We start from the raw sequence: 16525 nt of genomic DNA on the forward strand, positions 1-16525 counted from the left end.
CGAAAGGTTACTCCTTTAAAAACACGTGTACAGCATTTAGAAATTTGCAAACTATAATTATGATTGGTATTTTTGTTCTTACAAAAGCAGTAGCGAAGCGTCAACATCCTATAACCATTATATCGACCAACCAGATATTCCCTTTGGAATAAGACATGTTAATGACACCAAAAGTTTGAATTTGTTGAATGTTTTTGTTCTTGCTTTCAAGCATACAGTACTGTGGTCCTTTTCACAAAATATCGTAAGTGTAAAATTAGTCGTAAGTTATGACGTCATAGTAAATAAAAGTATTGTAACGTCATAACTTACGACTAATTTTACTCTTACGATTTTTTTGTGAAAAGGGACACAGATCTGGACGTAGACTTTAATCAGCAATTGTACTCTTTGCTTGCACGTGTATGTTTTGTATTTAATATTTCTACGTGTTAATTCTGGTTAAAGCCATCAACCACTCAACCACTAGAAAACATATAAACGAAATGAAAAAGATTAAGATTAATCTGTCAAGAATTTAAAACAAGTACTGTCTTTAAGAATAAAGATAGTCAACGCAGTGAAATTTTTCTCTTTACTTATAATTTTCTGCATTTCATTCAGGAAATAACATATGACACGCAATTTCGATTTTCGATATAGTTTTTTTTTCGAACGCAACTGAGTTATCTGTATTTGACACATCGGGAAATAGAATTGCGATCAGGTGACTCGCGTTTCCATGGAATAGTGGCTGTAAGTATACCGTCTGCATCAGAAAAAAATGGGAACTCAATACGGTAACGAGTTTATTGAAAATTTTAATTTCACATTAATGTACATGTATACATTAAACAAACAAACAAACAATTAATATGTTAACATTATTTAACACGTATATAACTGACATTGCATATCACAGAAAAATAACAACTGTATTTATTTCATCAATTGTTGTAGATTTTATGAATTTGCAGTTCAACAAGACTAATGAATTCCTTGGGCGAACTCATTACTTCTTCATACAATGCGGCAGCATGTTCTATCATCAAAATTCTTCACGAATGACGTCATTGTGAAACAGCATAAGAACGGAACATATTATTCATTAACACGCCTAAGTGCATTAAGTTGTAAATGAAAAATCTATGCAAACTAAACACTGAACAGTTAAAACAAATTATGCTCTGCCTGTTCCCATAAACATCTCTTTACTTTTCGAAAGGGAATTATCCGAATACTTGGAAAATATGATTTTACAGTTAAAGGATGCATGAATAAAGAACACTGGCAAATGTCGTCTTAATAAATATCTTATACCATATATCATTTAAGTACTTCTCCGTCTAAGAATCAGGCAAAATGTGTATAAGGTGTTGGACATGAAATAAAAAACAGAGATTTTATGGCATTAACCAAGTATTTATACCAGATAACCTCCGGAAATAACCATCGAAGTGTTTGTAAAGTTTCCCTTTTTAAGATATTGATAGGTCAAATTCAGATAAAATGCACTATGAAAAAATGCCGGGAAAAATTTTCCGCACTTTTTCCTTATAGAAAAAATATCTACATCACAGATGCTTCAAGATAAATTAAAATAGCTTTTCAGTTGTTTTCTAGATGTACTGAATATGTTTATGGCAAAAAAGACCAAATTGAGAAATATAATGTGCCATCCATTGTCAGATTCTTACACAAAATGGTACTAAAATAGATGTCTTGAGCTTTTTAACAGCAAATGTAAACAGCTGCACCACAACTCGTGATTCGACCGTTTTTTTTTTGTCATTTAAAAAAGCAATGAGCCGACAGTAACACAATGAATCCAAGAGAGCTTTTGTCTTCAAAGGTATCAAAGATTATACAAAATAATCATTACAATCTCTAAACTTTCATTTGAGTCATCATACGGCATGAGGATAGACGAACGGACATCAGTTTACCATTACACATCTGTCAAATACATCAACAATTGCCGTCAAAAATGAAAGAAAGTAACAATGTTTATAATAATCGACCGATAAGGTTTAGATATTGAATATAGAAAACAGATGAAAAAGATGATAACTTAAAACTAATCGCTAGCAAAGGGCTAAATGATAGTTTAATTGTATAAATAGCAGTCGATGAATGGATTGGTACAAAATTTTTGCTGCTAAGGATAGTGTGGGAAGAACGCTTTTACTCAGCAAATAAACATTAGATTTCCCAAATCATGCTTCTGTCAAAATTGTGTATATATTGTACATATACTTTACTGTGTATTGAAATTTGCATCTCTGTTTGTTGTTGTTATCGTTTTTCTTCTCTGTACCAATGATCATTGGATTTATGAGAAACAAGGATATACACTCAGACGTTACGGATTGACAAATCATCAATCAGCAAATTGTTAATTAATCACCATTTGCTTTTTTTCACAATTAATCCAACTTTCATTTGACCACTCTACCAATTTTATAACTAGTGATTTGAATCAACTACTCTAATTACCCCTAAAACGAATCACAGGTCAGTGCAAAATGTCAAAGTTTACCAAAACAAAAAACAAAACAAAAAATAAAAAAAAATCGATAAATTGGATTATAAATTCTAAAAAGGTTTATATGTGGATTTACGTTAACGACACGGCCACTTAGAAAATTTAAGTGTACAAGTATTTAAAAAGAAACTAACCCAATCAGAAATGAGCTTAAAAGGTTTTCAAAATTAAACAAAAAATGATTCTATTGCAATCAAACTTCAGAAACAGGTGAGAGTGTAGAAGTGTTGTCTTCCTTAGACGTTCGTTTCAAAATTTTCAGCTCACAGTCTGATGTTGATACAACGCTATCCGTGGATAGTATAGACGCTTTCGTCACAAGCGATGAGTCAGACGGGCTATTGCGGAATGAACTTTCACCCTGACTACCATTGCACACTATGGTCTGATCCCTGATGGACTCATTGGAGCCAGTGTTAACATGCTGACTGAGCGTGCCACACTTTTTTCCAGTTGTTTTGGACTTGTTATCAACGTTATGGCTTTCGGAAGTCCTGACTGATATATGATTTATTATGCCAGATCTATGTTTCCCGTCAACCGAATTGTTCACATCATTTTTTGATGGGGACACATTCGATTTATTATTGATTTGTTCAATCTGAATCTGTGATACCGGTGCTGCCTCTACTATTGGCTGTGTACCTTTAACTTCTGCTCCTGTATCACTCTTTTCTTTGGTTGTTTTGGCCCGAGACAATGGTCTGTCACTAGCTGCTAAGATTGAACCTAGGCTGAAAAAGTAGATATTGATGTTAACATATATATATGAGTCATTTTTCTAATTGAATAAAGTATATTAACACCATTTGTTTCCTGATGTTCTGAATTGCATTTGTTACAATTAAGGCCATTTCCTATTTACACTTCTCTTAATCAATTCACAGAACATATCAAGGTTGATAAAAATATGTAGATATTCGAACATCTGATTTATATATAAAATGTAGGCGCTTTAAAATATATAAAATGATCATACTGAGTGAAAAGGACAAGAACAGACGTAGAGAGGTAACATCTGCTTCCAAAATTGGAAATAAATATTCAATTTGGGTTACACAACGTACATTGTATACAGACAGACTATTTCATGGTGACTGAACAACGTACATATAATGTAGGCGCAATATTATGGAGTATAAATACTGATTTGTATAAATGAACAAATCAGCCGTAAAACTGAGCATTTGGTTTCAGTGTATATATTGTTGGTGTACCTCCTGGTATTTGAAATGTAATGACGATTACTACATGTAATGGAAAATTTAACTCTTTAAAAAGGTTTAAAATTGCAGAAATTGTTTTAACTTGTGTGATATAGTTCATGGATGTCAACTCAAGAATCACTCTTAATAAATTAAGACGATATCAATATAGGTGATTGATATTGCAGGACGACCCAAGAAACGATGCTTTTGTAGATCTACATACGCCATATTTTACGTAGATATCGTCCTTTCTGCACACACTTAATTGATTAAATCATGAACGAAAACCCTTGCAAAGTACCAATTTCATATACTATCTCTATAATTTCTATCTCAAAAGTGCAACGAAATTCAGTGTTAACTGAATGGGAAATAAAAGAAAATTTAATGGGTTTTTGACATGCTTGTATTATCTTCTCTCGGATATTCATGAAGACTGCTACTAAAATTAAAACAACAGGAAAAAAACTTGGATCATACCAAACTTACCCATGATTATTTCCACCGCTAGCATGTCAAATAGAAATAAAACAGTCATGTAGATATCAAAATAATACCTACAAATAATAATTGCAATAGTGTTATATTGATGGAAGTGTTCAATTATAATTTCCATAAGGCAAAAAGCTCTTGAACTTTCCGTTGACATTAAGTACATATACAAACCAACATATGATATTCCCCATTCCCTCATTGCCATGTTTTCAATTCAAAAAAGAATTCTTGTTCCATCTCTTTTCTTATCATAATAGTGCAATTGCTTAAACATTATATTATAAAATTATTCAACACATTTAAAAACCCATGCCCCATTCCTCAAATCCCTATGTATACGATAGAAAGGAGATCAGTGAGATAGGTTCAGCAACATTGTCGTCGCATAATAAAACGCCATTGAAACTCTGTCTATCGGTAAAATAGCACTCCAGGTAAGAATCCTGCAAAATGTGATTCATGGTTGGAAAACCTACATCTTTTCATTTTTGACATATTGTTTAAAATGTTATAGTGAGCAGATATTTACACGTGGCTTTGCATATCATCCTTGTTCTTGGGAGATAAAACTTATATGGAATGTACTGTAGAATTGAAAATGTAAATGACACTAAAATACAATATAAACAATTGGATTTTAATGCGGATTATCTCCTAAGAGATAGATTGGAATGTATAATTATACATTTCATCATATATCAATTATTACAGAATTAGCATAATTCTTACAAAGAGTAGTACTTATATAGTTTAAGAATGTATAACAAAAAAGTCATTGTCAAGACTAACGTATTTGTAATTCTGTTTGGTCGAAATCAATATACTTCGATTATTTTTTCACATAACTACTTCACATTATCCTCCACTAGATAAGGTATTAAATTCATCAAAATCAGTTTGGATTCAAAATTGATAATTTAAATACTTTTTTTTCATTCCAAAGAGTTATCGAAAAATGAAGAAGGTTTGGTTTTCCATGTTTTGTTGAATATATATGTTTCGACCTACACTATCTTTCATTTAAGTTTTAATAAGTTATCAAAAAATTGAAATGTTTCTATATTTAGGTTCCTGCACTGCCATTCCGTTTTGCTGTAAACTTGTTATTGTTATGTTGTGACAGTCGTCACCGGAATTATGTCTCTTTGTACATTTTGGTTATGCTACTTTTTTTCTGTCTTTAACAGAATATTCTACTTGCATTGTTATTTTGTTTTCAAAGTATATAATACCTACCAATCAAGCGGTGGTGGTTCCGGTAAAGGTTTATTGAAGCCATCTTTTCCAGCCAACCAGTACGTTTTTGCTAACCCTTTGCCCTTCATAATTAAAATAAACCATAAATGTTAAACGTTTTATAGGAATAATGTTTTCTCACATAGACACTTCGGACATTCTAACAAATATTTAGAGTTTCAAGAGAAGTGTTTTTTCTTCGATTTGTCGTCATTATCTTCTATTTCATTTCAATATTGAGTGGGGCTTATTGCGAATCACCTTGTCCGTATGTTACATTTTTTTCGGAGGCAATTCTTATATATTAGGTATATAGCTTTTTCCTGATGATTTTGTACCGTGTCTCCCTTTTTTAGGTTCGTCGTTTATCTACATTATGCTTGCCGATGTTGATACAAATGGTTAAGTGAAGGTTTTTCTTAGCACAACATAGTATGCAATGCACCATTTTATTCAGACTAAAACAAATCTAAATGAAGATTCTATCCAGTACCAAATCTTCTCAATACATGATATATGCACGTTGCGTTATCACTCTAAGAACATATATTTTTTACAAATTAGGTGATATTTATAATTAAACTCACTTTCTGCTTTGTGCTTGCCACCCAATCTAAGTCTACATTTATTTATTTGATAGTACGTAGGATTAGAATTTTTGTTTTCAAAATTGACTATCAGGCATGGTAAGTAGGAAAAAGAATAGTTAGTGCACAACATTGAAATAAACATTTCTTTCAGATTCCTGGTTTTTAATTTGTCAATGATGTAATAACCAAATGAAAATCGATAAACAAAAGTATCTCCCTGTAATTCTACCAGTTAGGGGAGAAAGGGTGCACTGGTTAACACTCTCAGTTTTTTTGTCTAAATTACACGACAGCAATAAAAGAAACTACCTTTAATTCAACTTCTCCTCTGTATTCCATTTTATAACTACCTAATTCGTCTAGCCTGGTTTTCGTGTTTTGACTGATATGGATTCTAAATGCTACAAAAATATGATATAACAATTTTAAATAACAATATTCTTGTAAGTAAGAATGAAAAGTCCGTGGTGTAGAAGAATCCAAGTTTTTTATGTATTCATTATGTTGACATATTTTCACTTCTGTAACTGTGTAACCTAACAAAAAATGATTTTCATGGTTTAATAATAACCCGCCGAACAAACGATACTATATTTTAATGTAAGGGTAGTTGTTTTTGCGTTCAGATTTGTATTTGTTTCGAATTAAAACGATGTATTATTTCCTCATTAGAGTGAATGTGGTGGGGATTTGATGTGCATGAGATCAGCTCCTGTCTCATGTTTTCAGTAAAGACTGCTACTAATTATTCGACAAAACCTTGAACTATATTTCATTTCGCTTTCTGTAATTCTGGAATTGCTGCTTCATATCACACATATAATTCTGCCTTGTATATATATTCCTCCTTTTTTAAATCTAATTTCTATTTGATTTGTTATTTTTGTATGTATTATTTTAGTTACTTTATGTTCTTTGTTGTGTATGTCTGTTTTCTATGTCTGGTCTTTGTCCCTGGATTACATTCTTTTGATTACCGCTATAACCTTGGTTCCCTTGATTACTCTATAACACAAGTATACCTTCTTACAAAGGATGATACATTTACCCTGTCAAATTTATCCACTAAACAGACATATTTCAAATGATCCGTATGTAGTTACATTCAAATGCTGGTATATGTTTTTTAAGTGCCAGTCTCTGCAAGAATCAGGCTGTGTGTGAAGCATGGCATGAATAAATCAATCATTTTGAAAATTTAATTTGACTATTTGCAAAATCAGAATCAGAGAAAAAAGACTAGATTGTCCATATCATTCTCGTAAATTGAGTTACATTTTCACTGAAAACATTTTAAGGACAGACAACTCTGTCAAAAATCTTTTTTTTTCTGACATTTTATTGAACAATTTCTGTGCAAATCCAGTGCTGCAGAGATCAAATAATGGTCATTTCAAATAGAGCATCATTAAGTGAAATCATGTTGTCAGATTGGTGGGGTTTTGACATGCATGATTCTGATTTTTCCCCCTATTTCGCCTGATTGTTACAAAAACTTACACATAATATTACATAGAATACAGAATTTCATATTGTATTTTTGATTTTTTTTACTTTATTTTTATAATTACAACGTTCCGCTGTTCAATAATCCTTTATACTTAATAAAGTATTTGATACCAGTATTACAGTTCCTGAGGTTGCTGAGCAGTAAGCTCCTACATGTATTCATACCACGCTTTGATTCAGGTTTAACATATTCGCTGCCAAATTATTGAGTTTTTTTAATGTTTTATTGGTTATACCTGCTCCTGTCGATTCCATCCTTGAAGCTGTGTTGACGGTATCACCGAAAAGACAATATCTTGGCATAGTCAACCCTACTACACCGGCAACACATGGTCCTGTATGAAAACAAATGTATACTACATATGTATTAATATTGTGAATTATTTACTCTTTTTGTCATCGATTTACCGACTACATAATGTAGTATATTCTTGAAAAAAATCAAATGAGTGATAAATTTCTTGATTTTTTTTTTCATGAGACGAAAATTGAGGAAAACCACAATTTATTGAGCTTTTAGGTTTATATGTGTTACCTAGGTACGAAACTATGACATCGGTTATATCTCCTGATTATCAAACAACAGTTCATATAACATGATATTCTCCAAACTTGAAAATTATTGAGTAAAAAAAAAAAATAACATCGACAAAGTTGCTTTGTGCTACTTTACATGCCAATATTATGTTTATTACATAGCATAAAGAAATAACAGTTTTGAAAAGATGTTACATGCATGGGACCGATGTTTTTGTAAATGTTGCCTTAAATTTACAGTCAACAATTAACAAATGTCGAGTTTGAGGCTGCGTAATTAACTTGTAGTAGCTTTAAGGTAGTTTATTCTTAAGGAAATATATGGACGAGTACTTTTACATTATGCATTGAACAGATCGAGGTATTTATCGAACTCACCTGAGTGTAAACCTATTCTTAAACGTAATGGAACTTCTGGCATGTGTCTTATGGTGAATTTTCCACATTGACTTAATAGATCTAACGCCATTGTTCCAATTTCTCCAGCATGTCTGTTTCCGTTTGGAACCGGAAGTCCACTTGCAACCATGTATGCGTCCCCGATAGTTTCTACCTGTGAACGAATGCAAAACCCATAATTTTAAATCAAACTTATGCAATAATAATTTATTAAGAACACACACAGACACAGACACCAAAAACAAACAAATTGACTTGATTGTTTACACCATTAATGAAATTAAAACACATCATGACTTTTGTGTACGATGCTCATAATACTTATTCATCATGGTATTATCGTAAAAGGTGGAAGCCCACTACGGAACACGCAATAACACAATTTATCAACAATTTTATCATCGAACACAGAAGCCATAGGTCATGCGTTGGCCATGAACTATCAACAGATTTTTTGCAATGATAACACGGCGTATTGGTTTTTGCATCAAATCGGATTATTATCTCAAAAAGCCAGTAAAATTATTTTTATTTTTATTCAATAGACATTTCTCGGAATTCTTTAGGCATTTACGATCATGACATTTATATGATATTTAGCCTACAGTTACTGAGTTCCATTATTTTTTCTTAAAATATTTTATATCAATATTACGCAATATAGCAGATATAATGGTTTTTTGATATATTAATGGTGCGCATTAAAACATTTTGAATACATTATTGAAGATACTGTCATTATCACAGGATTATTTCATACAAGTCAATTAGCGATATTTTTTGAAAGATGATTTGTGCTATTCCAAGCCCTTTACATAGTGCATGTTCTAAATCTACTATAACTGAATGCATATTTAATGTTAATAACCCTTATCACATAATCCAGTAAAACCTGTTAATCGAAAGGTTTAAAAGAAAAAATGGCGGTATTGTCTAATGCTTTGTCCATCTGCAAGCTTTAACCCCAAATTCTCCGGTTATTCAAGATTCAAAAATGACAGTCGTGAATAGATTTACAACTGTTTACCATAGAAATATAAAGATGGTTAACGGTCAATCTTATGACTGGCAATGATCTATATAAGGATTGTACATTACACATTTGTGACCGGCAACAACATAAAGACAACCGGTAACCCTTTGTATGACGATGAACAGTCAGATATGTGACGACAAACATTCTATATATATAGATTTACAACGTCAACTGGTAACTTTCTTAAAGGTCAAACAGTGAACCCTTTTTTGGCAACATTAAAAGTATATTTAACTGTCACTATTGTGACAAATTTAAAAGACAACCGGTAACCCTTCATCTAAAGATTGAACAGTAAACTCTGACATTTTACTAGTATATAGAGATTTATCAATTAACCGATAGCCCACAGAAAGATTCGACAGTAAACTGTGGACATGTATTTAAAACCATACGATTATTGTCGTAATTTTGATTGATGTTTGTCCAATTATTGATGGAAGTTCGCCAAATGGTGTGTCTATAGAAAACCCAGGCAGGTTGGCACAAGTATAATTTTGTTTCAAAATCAATTTCATCCATCTGAGCTTCCTAAAATAAATGTCGGTTTGTAAGTTATTAGATTGTTATGAATGAAATAAATTACATAGAAGGCACTACCAAATCTACAATAAAGGAACACAACTCTGTGATCTGTCCATAATTCAGTTGAAATGGTAAGGAATTCTGTACATATATTTTCATTCATCCACTTTTGTTACAAAAGAATCCCCTATTATTCCTGAAATCATTATTAGTTTAACATTACATTTTAATAAGTAAAAAATGGTAAATTTACTCTGTGCCATCCATACTATATGATCCACCTGATTTCTATATAGACAGTCCCTGTACGTTATCTAAATTCTGGCAAAATATTCAATTAAGAATCTACCATGTAAAATTGGTTACGCATTTAGAACCAGACACACAATATAGATAAAATGACCTTTAAACGCTTGTCACATTTAAATATGCTTTGAGTATCAGAGCACATACATTTCAGACACTGTCAATGGTAAAGTGATTCATGGTGTAGAATATGCCTTTTCAGTTTACAAATGCTATACTTTCACATAACGATAATCATTTCTGCATTTAGATCTGTATTTTTTAGAAAATCATACATTCATCTCCAACTAAAATCAACCAAATGAAACCAAATCAAGAACGACAACTCTTGCAAGGTGCCAAGTACATGTACAATTTATATATTTTTATATCTTAAAAGCGCAACAAACAAATGAAAAACTAAAACGGTTAAGTGATGAAGCAACTGTTTCTGAAAAAAAACTGGATTCGATAGGTTTTTGACATGCATGAATCACATTCTGTCTAATTTTTGGAGCGACTGCTACTTAGATATTAAAAAGAAATGGAATTTACAATATATATGCATTTTAAATTCAGGCACTTCAAGCCCAATAATACCTAAGTTAATCAACAAAAGAACAAAGCTATTTAAACCCTAATGAATTCGTCCCAAACCACTTACCTTATAAACATCATAATTGTTTATTGTTGCGTCGAACATAGTATATAGATCGTTAAGTAGGTCGACGACTTGCATTGGAGTGCTCATCGCTGAAATGGTTGTAAACCCCACTATATCACTGAAGTATATTGTAACTTCTGTAAACGTTTCAGCTTCTATTGACTTCCCTACTTTTAAACTTTCTGCTACAGTCCTGTAAACAATTAGAAAAAAAAACATGAACAAAGATACTGTGAAAATACATTTTCCCAAATCCACGAAAATTGGTGTTCACGAATTAAATTCGTGGACACCAATTTTCGTGGATTTGTGAAGAAACACAAGTTTGTGGATTTTTAAATTCGTGGTTTAGAGGTTTTCAGTATACACACCAATGGGAATCTTTTTCACCGTTGGAAACCAAATGTTGTGGTCTGGCCTACCCACGTAAAACACGAAAATTGTTACCCCATCAACAATGGTACTTTCACAGTAAAATGTAAACAAGTCCAAAATATTATTCTGCAGGACAAAATAGAAAGCATCTTTTAATGAGGTATTCGTTTGAATGTATACATCTTGAATTGATATTCAGAAATATCCAATAACAAATGTCAGCGGGTTTGGGCCACTAGTGCTCGAGCTACTATTACACAATTGCATATCTGCTACACATTACTATATGTCATGACTGCGTGATTTGTGCAATAAAAATTAAATGTAAATCTGAAACACCAGTTCTTTTTATAGTTGTCATCCAGTGTACTTCTACGAATGTACCAACTTGAAATATTTGGAGATTGGGAGGCTGATAATACACAGGCACAAAAAGTTCTATCAGTGTTTATAGAAATCTTGTAAAAACCTCTCGATGTCCCTTACTTTATCAAATGTCTGTTGATAATCTGTTCTTTCAAATTATATATGACTTTAAGAGAATTCGATACTTTACATCAAAATTTTTGGCTGCGGATAGGTGTGGCATATCATGCGTCATTATGCAGCAGTTGTTTTTTTCCTAAACACGGTTTTCTGGTCAGTTCACTTCTCCCTTTTTATTCCGACGCAGTACGGTTTCCTATTTTTTTTTGTTCTTAAAAACTATATATAATATATAATTTGAAAGAACAAGATTATCAAAAGACAAAAAATTGATAAAGAAAGGTACATCGAGAGGTTTCCACAAGGTTTCTATAAACACTGGTAGAAATTTCCGCTTAGTTCCCTCGATTGCTCTTTTACTCTTTGACCTTAAAGACACTCTTTTTTGGAAGATAGTACTTGTTTTTTTTCGTCTCTGAAGTGCAAACATGTGGCACATTACACACCGTTTAGCAGTTATTTTTTTCTAACCACGGTTTTCTGTTCAGTTTACCGTTTTTTTTTTCTTTTCGTCTCTGAAGTGCAAAAATAAAAACAACGTTTGAAATATTTGCATATCATAATTATATCTCCGTCTGAAGGAATGGGCTTTTCGTTTTAGTTTCAATTCATAGAGGCAAAAAAAATATTCTTACGGAGGTAACATTCTAAACAACAGTAGGTCAGTTTTCTTTTTCTCTTCCTCTAGTTCCATCGTTCTCTCTTTAACAATATCTTCTAAGTCATTCGAATATTTTTCTAACATTCTAAACATCGAGTCGACAATATTCAGCTTCCTGTTAAAGATAAAGACATTTAACTTACGCATTGCATGTTTATACAGCCGGGGAATGATTTTTTTCCCCTGTGAGATGAATTGCATTGTCACAAGTAGCAGATCCTAAAAAGTATAGGGTTATGTCCCGCAAAAATGTAGTTTAATATTGTGACGTAAATTTCATTTGACGTCAGTAGTAAGTTATTCATACACAACTGTTAGATTAAATTTTCGATTAAGAGGGCATTCACTCATATACAGTGGGTGGTACATGACAAATTTTGTTTTCTGAAATTTTTTACCCAATTCATATAAAAATATATCCTTTCTCAAAATTGGATGCTATTTTTAGATTAACTACAACAATTAAAGAGAAATGAATTACATAGAAAGCATCGTCATTTTTTGAAAACGGGAAATAACTCTTCATTTTCTGAAGTTTGATTGCTTTGCTAGGGAACTATAAAATCGTTGTCTGAGCAATTCACTGTCGATTTAATAAAATCTTTATACTATTTGACACATACATATGATATTTACATTACATTTGACAAAAAAAAAAAATCAGTTGGATCAAAGTTATCCTGTCACCCATATCATGGGATATGCCAGATTTGTGCATGGACAACCGGGTAAACGTGTACACGCCATTCTATATGATCTGTACCCACTTCCGAAGCGTCCAATATGAAATCCATATGGTACAAGTATCAAACACTTTTTTATCAAATGCACACATTTTTTTACATTTTCTACAAGGAAACAAGGGAGAAAGTTAGAATGACAGGACCTTTGAAGATTAACCAAATTAATCAATGTGAAGAAAAACAATACAAAACTCCAAACATAAATTCCGGTAGTACAAAACTTAAATGAAACCGAAAATCAATGTTAATTTAACATTTAGCGAAAGCTAAGAGAGTTTGTGAAAGGACAAATTTCCACTCACTCGTTTAATAACAACATTTTCGATCCTTTGGTCCTATTAAGATTATTGACCTTTCCAAAAATAATGTTATGGATGGTTATTTTGGGAATGTTTCTAATTCTTGAACAAGTAATAACCTGGTTTAGGCAAGTTCACACCTTTTATGAACGCCAAACCTAGTTTTGAGAATGTGTATTGATAAACTGCAAAGAGGTTTATAAACTGGCCCAAACCAGGGTTTGAGTACAATCTGCTTAGAAAATAGGAACAATCGTTAAAATTAAATTTTAATTGATGACAGTCCAAATATTAACAGCTGGTTCGTGGAAATGTATTATTATTGCAAGATTATTACTCATTTGCAATATGAGGGGTGCCGCTGACGGAGCAGGACATGCTTACCCTTCAGGAACACGATTTAAGCCCTGTTTTTGTGAGAGTTCATATTAATAGTGCTTTAGGTTTTTTTGTTTGTTGTTTTGTTTCCTTATCTTCAGTTTTTATGTGTAATATTGTTTTAGTCGTTTTGCTACATTGTTTACGTAGGTCGTCGCTGTTTCATGTGTTCACGTTTAACCCGTGCTTTCAGATTTTGGCGTACTTGAAGTATCCCACTGTTTAATCTGCGTTATTATTTTTGTTTTGATACATATTTTATTGTTTTGTGTTTAATATTTGAATGATTATTCATAACTTGTGTTACAACTTAGCATTTTTTTATATTTTTACACAATTATAGACTAAGTACTTTCTAACAAACAATAATATAAACCAAGAGAAAATAACACAATAAAGACCACCATCAATTATCACTTTGCAAGAAGCAAAAAACTCCCATTATGATTAGCTCTCAAGGTAAAAAGTATCGTATATATATATATATATATATATATATATATATATATATATATATATATATATATATATATATATATATATATATATATATATATATATATATATATATAATACTAAATTCAATAAATCGCAATATTTCCGATTTTCCGAAATGTGCATGAACGCAAACGGAAAAAAAACTTTTTTTTGGTCATAAACATATCGGTGCGAGATTTTGCTTTTAAACTATTTATTTCATTATAATCACGATCTTCCTTTGTACAGTGAAACATCTCTAAATTGAAATCCCTTTCAGACTTTAAAATTGGTTCGGTATAGGCAGGTGTTTCGTTAACTCATTTAAGGGCGAAAACTCTTACAAATCATTGGAACGTTTGTATTCAGCATTTTACATCAATCTCAAGTAAGTATCAAAGTAACTTGGACAGATTTCATTTGGTGTCAAATTAAAGCTTGATAGGCTTTGGTGAAATTGAATATGATACAAACATATCACTGATTTCAAGAGTAATGTCCCTTACCCTAGGTCTACCTCCTTAAGCAAATATAAAGGGACTTCAAAAAATGTTTTGTTTAGAAAAAATAGACTTTTGCCATAACTTAACAAATTTTGACCACAAGCTAAAACAGCTCTGTAAATAGAGGTTTCAATGTATATTATCCAATATTGAACACATGTAGCATCACTTTTCCGTCTCATTAAATGAAATACCGTGGTTCATTTTCGGGTTGATTCAACCATAGTAATATGTCAGAGTCAGTTTAGTTTTATCCATCATAATTTTTAACATACTAGCATAGTGTTATGATAAATCGATATTTGCTCCAACTGAGACTCTAATGCACTTTATATCACCCGATGTTTTCACGTGCCGTCAGTTTTCATCAGTTGACGTAGACTATTTTGTAATTACCCGGGCTACGTTCAATGTGCCTTATTACTTTCTAAGAGGCTATAACATTTTAAAAAGCAGATGCATGAAATTGAAATAGGATTTTTAAATGCTGTACGAGGAGCGACATTCCTTACTGAAAAAAATCAGAAGCAAATTTTGGCTAAGTACACACAATATGATCAAATGATAAAGATTTCTTGTATCAGGAAATAGTTATGACTTTATTTCAACCTAATAAAGAATTGATTTGATGTGAATAAAACACGAAGACAGAAGTATTAATATCATGTGACAAGATACAATTTTATACCTTTTTATTACGAATCCTATATTTTTGTCGGACAATTAAAGTTTTTTTTATTGTTTGAAGCAATACTTGTATGCAACTTTGTAGCGACGACTTTAATTTTTTAGCAACAAAACCCTGTTCCAGAAGCCTAATTTTAAGTAGTCTAGCACGGTACAAAAAGTCCACGTAATATGTCTTTGGAGTAGATGTAATATACAAAATCCCATAAACTAACATTTTTTTCTACATAGCAGAAACAAAGAAACTGGCTTAAAGATGTTCTTTCTTTTGTAAAAGATCAGCAATAAAGTTAGCGTCATAAAATCAAGCATATATAGACCAAAAAGCTGGCACCTTGTATTACATCCAATATTTGGCGTGTCTTAATTTTATGTGAATTAGTACATAATAGTTATTTGCATTAAATTTTGATTATTTTTATCTCTTTTTTAATTGACAATGGATGGCTCAGAAAATGATTTTATAGTCCCCTACGAAAGCAATCAAAATGAAAGAGTTATCTCCTTTTTTTCAATGAATTTCAATGCTCTCTATTTAAGTTACTTCCCTTTAATTTTTTCAGTTAATCAAAAAACAACATTCAACTTTGAGTACGGAAGCATTTGCGATATGAAATGGGTTAATTCTTTTGGAAAACAAGATTTGTCATGTGGTTTATTTTCGCGGACGCCCTCTTAAATAAGTTTATCTGAAACACGAACTTCCAAAAGTGTCATAGTATTTGATGCAGTACGATGGAAGTGACAAATATGAGTAGGAGTACTCCGTAGATATATTTGTATTAACTAAACAAAACATATTATATGAGTAATATTAAATCTATAAATGTCTTCCTATTACGAGAAAATGTACTTGAAATTAATCAACCTAGCTTTCAAATTAAATGCATTTATTTTCTATATCATAT

At 31.6% G+C, this 16525-nt stretch overlaps 1 protein-coding gene across 1 annotated transcript in view; it reads right to left on the reverse strand.

Annotated features, from left to right (window-relative positions):
• Window positions 1–782: 782 nt before the first annotated feature.
• The window catches only part of LOC148626417 (retinal guanylyl cyclase 2-like), a 48827-nt gene continuing 33084 nt past the window's right edge, over window positions 783–16525 (reverse strand). Inside the window, exons 12-19 of the mRNA XM_088570393.1 lie at window positions 12505–12645; window positions 11009–11201; window positions 8478–8652; window positions 7799–7897; window positions 6363–6454; window positions 5464–5546; window positions 4222–4239; window positions 783–3258 (exon numbers count right to left, since the gene is read on the reverse strand). Coding sequence (XP_088426519.1) covers window positions 2718–3258; window positions 4222–4239; window positions 5464–5546; window positions 6363–6454; window positions 7799–7897; window positions 8478–8652; window positions 11009–11201; window positions 12505–12645 — 1342 coding nt within the window. The 3' untranslated portion in view covers window positions 783–2717. The remainder of the gene's footprint in view (window positions 3259–4221; window positions 4240–5463; window positions 5547–6362; window positions 6455–7798; window positions 7898–8477; window positions 8653–11008; window positions 11202–12504; window positions 12646–16525) is intronic.

Source organism: Perna viridis, chromosome 2, assembly GCF_037379345.1.
Source record: "Perna viridis isolate PV_CMFRI_1.1 ecotype Kerala chromosome 2, ASM3737934v1, whole genome shotgun sequence".
Lineage (NCBI taxonomy): Eukaryota > Metazoa > Mollusca > Bivalvia > Mytilida > Mytilidae > Perna > Perna viridis.